The 8922-nt window shown below is 44.7% G+C and overlaps 1 protein-coding gene across 1 annotated transcript in view; it reads left to right on the top strand.

The window, feature by feature from the left end:
- Positions 1-1997: 1997 nt before the first annotated feature.
- The window catches only part of vash2 (vasohibin 2), a gene marked incomplete at both ends in the record, with an annotated part of 51519 nt that continues 44594 nt past the window's right edge, over positions 1998-8922 (top strand). The window contains one exon of the mRNA XM_083643126.1: positions 1998-2327. Within this exon, the coding sequence (XP_083499252.1) occupies positions 1998-2327 (330 nt within the window). The remainder of the gene's footprint in view (positions 2328-8922) is intronic.

The following is an 8922-nucleotide window of genomic DNA, read 5'->3' as shown; positions in this document are numbered from 1 at the left end:
ATCAATCAAAATCCACCAATGAGAGAGAGGCGTCACTTCCAAATATGGTATTACGTACTCTCAAGCCCGCCCCTCTTTGTTGGCTCGGCCAATGAGAGCCCGTTAAAGGTTGGTGGCTGCCGGGGATACGAGCTCGAGAGAGATACAGGACAACAGTAGCTACTAGGACCGTTTTATCCCCGGAGATAGAAGCATGTGACGGGTTGAAGAAGGACCTTCATCAGCATGGAGAAGGGTTTTCTGGAGGGATATCTGATACCGAGGCGCCATGTAGCTGCTGGCGGGGAGGGGCGCACACAGGTCATTTAACCAGACCGGAGTAGTAGTGGTGGGAGGAAACGGCCCCCGCACTGCTGCGAGAGAGCGAAGAGAAGGACCAGTGTCAAGCTAGCCAGAAACAACACCACGACTTCCGGTTGATATTTTCAATGTAAAAACAACCTGGTGAATGTTGGTTGATTTTGGCCAAAAAAAATTACGTAAAGTCCTTACTAGTTAAACCCTTACTGATCGCTGTTCTTACGTGTATTGATTGCAACACCTTCGCATTACTTACAAATTTAATTTATTAAAAAGCGACTCGTTTTGCTTTTACTTTGAAGTGACATCAGCTGATGTCCGGCGCAGCTGTGGTTGTCTCTGGCCAGCCTGACGTAGACGATAAGAAGGGTGAAGTTACAAAGCCTTGAGCCCAAAACAAGACTTACCAGCCTCCTGTGGACAACGACACCGTGTTATGAATGGACTTACCTCACCGCGTTGTGTCCCAGTCAGATGCCTTTTAAACCGGAGCTTCCCTGGTTGATTTCACGTCCAGCCTCGGTGCAAAATACGGTACGGTTGGACTTGGATTAATAACGGTTTGATATCAGCCATGCACCCTGACGAGAAATCACTATGGCATTTCCATAGAGGCTTGTAGTGTGTTCAATACTCACTATTAATAGTGACCTTATCATGCTTTATGGCATTTCTTTATGTCATCTTGTATCACAATAAAATAGGTGTAATAATATCATATAAGCATCTTTATAGTGACCTTATACAGTAGCATAATTTTATAATTTTGACTTTTTTCTACAACCTATGGTATCACTATCATTCCTATTATAAGACATTAAAGTGTGTGTGTGTGTGTGTGTGTGTGTGTGTGTGTGTGTGTGTGTGTGTGTGTGTGTGTGTGTGTGTGTGTGTATGTGTGCATGCATGCGTGTGCCTTATGCCATAATTCATATACCATAAAGTGTATGGTATTTTTTTTTTATCAAAATATTTAGGCTATGTTTTGCTGTCATATGTGTATTTTTCTAACATTTATTATAGGGTTAACGTTACTAAGGGATGAACTGGTCACTTTGGGTTTAGGGTTTTTAACTGCTATATACTACTACAGCAGCAGCATACTCCTATAATATAGCAGATTTCTGTGATTTTCGTAGTATTATATTAAAAGTCATTACAGGATTACTCTTCTTTTCCCTACATGTACCAGAATGTAAGCCTACCTAAAGGGGTATGAATGCTTACTGATAGGGTATGGATATTGTACCGTTGTGCATGGGTCCATATTTGTACCCACCTGTACCTCAAAAGGAACAGCTGATGTGTAAATCACTCCCCACAGAATGTGCTTCCTGTGGTGCTTTGGTACAAAGCTAAAAAGCACACATGACCCTTAGGGGTAACTTAAGTTCCAACACAGCAACAAGTACCTGATGGACCTCATGGGTACGTTTGTGTACAGTAATGTACCCCAGTTTCTGACACTATAAGGATAACTTTCTTTTTCCCTGCTTTGCTGTCTTGATAATGAAGCCTTGTCGATGCAAAATGCATATCGGTGCAATCAATGTTTCTGGTTTATGTATCACTCACTACCAGGTCTGCCCGCCGAAGATCACCATGAACTGATCAACACTGACAGGCAAGGAGAAGCCCTTGAACCGGGAGGGGAGGAGACCACTAAAGCCTTCCTCCTTCTGGCCCTCCTGGGATCCATGACCGGGCCCAACTCCCCGAGCCGGGCCGGCACCTCCCCGGCCAAGCTGAGCCGGCACGGCCGCTCCAAGAGCTCCAGCTCCCACTGCCTGCTCCGCTGCAGCGCCGGGGGGGACGAGTCCCCCGCCCTCTCCTCTCCCCCCAACAACAGCTCCCGCTCGCCGGGCGAGGAGGAGGAGAAGGACGGGGGCGCTCTGTTCTACGTTAACCGCGCGGGTTTCCCCATCGAGAGCGTCACCTGGGAGAGGATGTGGGCCCACGTGGGCGCCGTGCACCCAGAGGGCCAGGAGATGGTGGACAGGATACGAAACGCTGCGTACCTCCACAAGGTAAGACCGCTTCACGCCTCTCATAAATGTTAGGAGGACACTACTTAGGACTGTAATCATAGATTTTTTCATTATTGATTATTTTTTCGATTAACCATTTAGTCTAAAATAAGTCTACACGCCCATCACAAGTACCAAAGCTCAAACGAATTCTTAAAATGTACAAGAAAGCCAAAAACTGCAAAGTATTCACTTTATAATGCGCCTCCTCTGGTCGGCCGGGGCGCCTGGTCGGGGTGGAAGGGAACTGGTGGGAATAGCGTGATCCTCCCACGTGCTACGTCCTGTCGGTGAAGCTCCCCGCTGTCACGTGAACAGAAGCGGCTGGCTACTGCGCATGTGTTGGAGGAAGCATGGTGCTAGTCTCGGCTCTCCCCAGATCGGCAGAGGGTGGCGCAGCGACCGGGGCAGCCAATAGGGCAGCATGGGGATAAATTGGCCAAGTATAATTGGGGAGAAAATGGTGACAAATCTGAAAAAATATAATAAAAAAAGCAGCCTTGTTTTCAGAACGACCAGCAGGAACTTTTTATGTTATTTAATTGGATTCTAAAGGTTTAAGAAAATCCATAAAAGAGCCAAAATTGGACAGACAAGTTTTCACATGACAACACCACCATGTAAATGATCAGGGAAGTGCCATCAGGGGGGTTCCTGGGTCCTTTGTGAAGGGGTTCCTCATGGAACTTCTGTGGTTCCCCTGGTCTCATGGGTGTGTGTGTGTGTGTGTGTGTGTGTGTGTGTGTGTGTGTGTGTGTGTGTGTGTGTGTGTGTGTGTGTGTGTGTGTGTGTGTGTGTGTGTGTGTGTGTGTGTGTGTGTGTGTGTGTGTGTGTGTGTGTGTGTGTGTGTGCGCACCAGGCCAGTGTAGTTCTGCTCTGCTGTGAGGAGACACTAGCAGGACGGGTGAGATAGAGAGCTCAGGTATCCTCCTGCAGGTGGTTAATTTCAGTTTGTGCAGGAATATAACAAATGCCCTGTCTGTCCCTCCCTTTCGCTGACACTTGCCTCAATGCATGCACGCATTAGTGCGTACACACACACACAAACACAAACACACACACACACACACACACACACACACACACACACACACACACACACACGCACACACACACACGTTACCATGACAAAAACTGTGCTAAGTTGGGGTGCCATACCTGTCAAGTGAGGTTAATTCTGACTTTTCATCACAGTGTGTGTGCTTGTGCATGTGTGTGTGTATGTGTGTGTGTGTGTGTGTGTGTGTGTGTGTGTGTGTGTGTGTGTGTGTGTGTGAGAGAGAGAGAGAGAGAGAGAGAGAGAGTGACTCATTGTGTGTGTGTATGTGCTTCTTGATCATCATCTTTTCCTCTCCCACTGAGCTCTTAATGATAGCTTCAAATTGCTGTTTCACACACACACACACACACACACACACACACACACACACACACACACACACACACACACACACACACACACACACAGACACACACACACACAGACACACACACACACACACACACACACACACACACACACACACACACACACACACACACACACACACACACACACACACACACACACACACACACACACACACACACAGATTTTCCCTACAGGGATCAACAGAGTATCAACCACGTACAGTATGAAATTAACACTGTAGCACCATCAGTGCCACGCAGTTCATTCCTACAGAGCTGAAGGCAGTGATGGTTTGGATTTAATTTGGATAGAAACTGACACGTGTCTGACTATGAAACTGTTATAGCACCCCTCTCAAACAGAACAGAATGACATTTCATTCAGATCAGCCAGTTTATTATGTTTATATGTGGCATATTTTTATTCTGATTGGGCTGCTCTTGTGATTACAAAAAGCTCCATATAAACACAGCTTCTGACCGTTTTGTTTTGGACATTTTGTCGTCTGTTGTCAGCTGTTTGGTTATAACTATATGACGCTTGTGAATCATTTCCTTCTCCTTGTTTCTCTTCCTTCCTTTTCATTTTACGGTAAAAACAGACTTTCCTGTAAAGCACATTGGACTCACAGGAACAACATTAACAATGTTATTACAGCATTCTGAGAGCACAAACACGCTATAGAGACACTGCATGAAATAGCCCGTGACGGGGGAAAAGCTCCGTTCATTTCCACACACCAGCGTCATTTTCCTTGAATTAAACATAGCTAAAAGCTGTTGTGTGGTGGGCTGCGCAGACAACAAATGTAAAAAATCGCCAGTTAAAGTTTTTTTTGTGCTCCTGAGCAAAACAAGGAAGCCATTGAGAATTGGGGAGAAGAAAAATGTGGATCTAGCTGGCAAGAAGTAAGTTGGAGTGTTCATCTTTCGTATATACAATCTTTTTGTGCAACACGCAACCATGCACGCGACATAGGAGAACGCCAGGATTGGAGGGGGGGTTTCTGTTTTACCCCGTTTTGGGCGTGGTTTCTGAATGATGACGCGTTACGCAGTGTCTCTATAGGTAAAAAAAGAAAGAAACAAGTTGAGTAATAGTGTCTTTCTTGAGGTCATTTCCTGCTTTATTGAATGTTTATGTAGCGTGAAGCCTCAGGAGAGATGGAAAAGATGTGTGACAGGCTATAAAGTATGTTGTAGACATGGAAGAAATGGCGTCCCCTGCACAATGCACATGAGGCATAGCTGTTCCTGAGGCCCCTCGCTCCTGATTTCCCTCATCATTTACCCATCAGTGATTTGGAAGAATACATGTTTTTCTTCAGCATGTCTCTCAGGCTGCAGAGGAGGAACTCTGCTTGTCCACTAATTGGCCATGTGGTCATTAGTGACCCGGTTGGCTGTCAGTGCCAGTTAGTGTTGTCACGGTACCAATAATTCAGTAGTCGGTACCGGTACTAGTGAATTTCCACGGTACTCGGTACCAATTTCGGTACCACGGTAAAAAAAACAGACTGATATTTCTTGAACATATTCTCCTTTATTAAAGTATGCAACCATTTCCAATTAACAAATGGCATGTAGCCTTCAACTTTAAAACAAAACAATGTGCTTCTGCTTACTTCTTCTTACATTCAACTCTGTATGGCAGTGAGTACAGACAGTGCAACACCAGTGGCATGTAGCCCTCAAGTATTTAACTGTATTATTATATTAAATATTATAATTTAATTTATTTCACAGAATTGCTGGAATCCTTTTTTTTCAACGGTGTATATTGGTATTTGATCGATGCATAGGAATTCTGCCAATGCCCTATCACACTTTCTTGCTTCATGTGAGTTCTTGTCATATTTCCTCTGCTTTTCAAAAACATCAGGAATTGTCTGCTGGGTGGTCTTTTGGGCTCCGCGACTTGTGCCTTCCTCTTCATCTTCATCTCTCGCATACTGTTAAATGGAAAGTAACGTCAGTGAGATTTACTAAAATAAAGAGATGATAGAGACAACTGCACATACACACATGTAGAGTGCAAGCAATTTTATGTAGCTAGTTTTAATTCACGGACATGTTTCACCCGAAAGAAGCTTGTATTTATTTTGAACTATGGCTAAGTTCGGCTATTAGCCGTGTCCCATAATGTTTCCATTACAAACATTGCATTGCACACGTGTTATACTATGCTAGCTAACGCCGTACCAGGTATTAGCCGGGTCCCATAATGATTCCATTACAAAACACGTTACGTTAACGTTAGCGCAAACGTTTTTTGGTTACACAATGCATTGCCAGCTATCTCAAAAACGAATGTGACAGGATAAGGTCTGTTTGATATGTTGTTAAACGTGTTATTTTACACCGTTTGAAATAAGTAACCCACCTTGAATCATTTGAACAGGTCTGGGTGCCTGTCTTTCAGCTGCTTGGCGAGATTGGATGTGTTATCCTGTTTGGTTTGGAACTCCCTTTCACACTTTTTGCAGATGGGACTTTGGGGACTGATATTTCCAAATGCGACTCTTTGCATTCTTCTTCTCAACAAGTTGAGTTGTTGGAATAGGACAGGAGCAGCCGCTCCTGCTGTAGCTGTTAGCCATTATCTTCGCTGCCTGCGCTGCTCGTGTCAACATTACAAGCTGTGAATGACTGTTTGCGATTACGTGTGGACGTTCGGGGACACCGTAGTCCCGGAAGTGCGCGGGGCTGTATGCGCAGTATGTATGTATGTTGATCAGGCAGACAGGCTAACGTTAGCTGGCGGCTGGGTCCATGAAGCCAAGCCATGGTGGCAAACTAAATAGTAAATTCGGTACCCTCGGTACCATGAAAAACAGGTACCGTTCAGTACCGTAGCAATGTAGTACCGTCCAAGTACCGAAGTACCGAGTACCGTGACAACACTAGTGCCAGTGCCCCCATACTGCAGTATAGGGTGCTGCTCGTGCACACACAAGACACGTGCACACAAACACACACACACACACACACACGCACACACACACACACACACACACGCACGCACGCACGCACACGCACGCGCACGCACACGCACACACACACACACATAAACACACACACACACACACACATATACTGCAGTATGTGGTGCTCGTGCTCACACAGACACATGCACACAAATACACACACACACACACACACACACACACACACACACACACACACTTACTGCAGTATGTGGTGCTCGTGCACACACAGACACACACACACACACACACACACACACACACACACACACACACACACACATAGACACACACACACACACACACACACACACACACACACATAGACACACATACTGCAGTATGTGATGCTCGTGCACACACAGACACATGCACACAAACACACGCACATCGACACACACACACACACACACATAGACACACATACTGCAGTATGTGATGCTCGTGCACACACAGACACATGCACACAAACACACGCACATAGACACACACACACACACACACACACACACACACACACACACACACACACACACACACACACACATAGACACACATAGGGATCTTTGTATTGTTTATATAGGATATAAGCCTTTGGCCATGGCTCATATAGTGTTATATTTATCATGACAGTAGCTCCGACCCGTTTTCAGCTTTTGAACAGTGTGTGCCTGCAGCGGTTGAGTTTCTCTTTCAACTTAGAGCTGTAAGTTTAGAGCAGAGAGCTTGTGACAAAGGTTGCAAGTTTAAATCCATGGAACTGCTGGCAAAACACTGTTGAGGTGCTGCTGAGCAAGGCACTTCACATCAAATAACTAGACTGGTGCTACTGGGCAGCTTCCAGGTGAGAATGAAAGAATACGTTTCATCCAGTCAAATACTTTTGGTAAACAAAATAGATTCTGGTTGTTAAAGTAAAGTCCCACAATGTGTGAAATTTGTTCTTCGCATTTGACCCATCCCCTGGGGGAGCGGTGAGCGGCAGCAGAGCCATCAGGTGATCTAACCCCCCAATTCCAACCCTTTGATGCTGAATGCCAAGCAGGGAGGCAAATGGGTCCCGTTTTTATAGTCTTTGGTATGACTCGGCCAGGGATCGAACTCACAACCTCCCATTCTCAGGGCGGACACTCAAACCACAAGGCCACTGAGCTGGTTTGTTTGAGATAGTCTTAAAAAAGTGAGTAAACTATTTGCTGCAGTCGGTCAGGATCAAAAGTCAAACTACCCCAAAAATATCAGCATGCTTTTATTATATATATAGAGCGTTTCATAGCGTAACTTGCATTAATTTCGACAGCACTTGCTTACCAATATTATGAGTTTGTAAACCTAAAAAGTTTACTAAACCTAACTCTTTCTTTTATACATTTATCCATTGTTATCGTTTTTTGTCCCGTAATTATGCTTTGACAACCTGGCATGTATGTCAAAGGTAGACAATGAAGTTTGCATTGCTGTGATTGGTTAGATGAAGGTCAGGGGGACAGTGTTCAGTGTATGAGGGCTGAACACAGCTAAGGTGTAGGTTGCTGTATTGTTGGTGCGTAACATGACTCTGGTATGTGTGTGTATGCAGTAATGTGTGAAAACAGGGTAGTCATAGATACAGCAGCTGATAGATACACTGACCTAGATGGTAAGGAGGGAGAGACCGCAGGACACAAGGAGGGATGACAGCCAGGAAAATAGAGTACCACAGGGAGGATGTATTTTTGTAGGCTTACCGTCCCTGCACTGATGGTTCGTAGGTGGAAAAGGCAACAGGATTTTTGCATGGGTGTCTCCTGTATAGAGGAATTTTTGGCACCCCCCAAAGACGTTTTAGTGATCAAATGCCAAAAAGGGAGAGAAAATCGCGACAATGACTGATATACAGTATTTGAGTTCAGGACAACCCTGACTGATGATACTAACTCAAAATCAAACACTTTTACTGTATCACTTGAGATAATTCCACACAAGTTCCACATTTGTACATTTTAAATTGCTTTCTTTTCTCAAACTTGTGACACAGTTCTGCCAATTATATATTTGAGATCAGGAGTGAGGACACAGCTCAAAATCAAACATTTTTACTGTATCAATTTAGAGAATTCTAAAGTTAAAGTCTCTCATTTGTACTCATTTGGTGCTGTGAAAACACTAAAAAGTCAAATGTAAGCACGACAGTTACAGCCATGTGTAGTCAGTCAGTC

Source organism: Poromitra crassiceps (assembly GCF_964638095.1).
Source record: "Poromitra crassiceps genome assembly, chromosome: 9".
Classification (NCBI taxonomy): domain Eukaryota; kingdom Metazoa; phylum Chordata; class Actinopteri; order Beryciformes; family Melamphaidae; genus Poromitra; species Poromitra crassiceps.
Note: the sequence above shows the minus strand (reverse complement) of the source record. Positions and strands in the feature narration are given on the sequence as shown.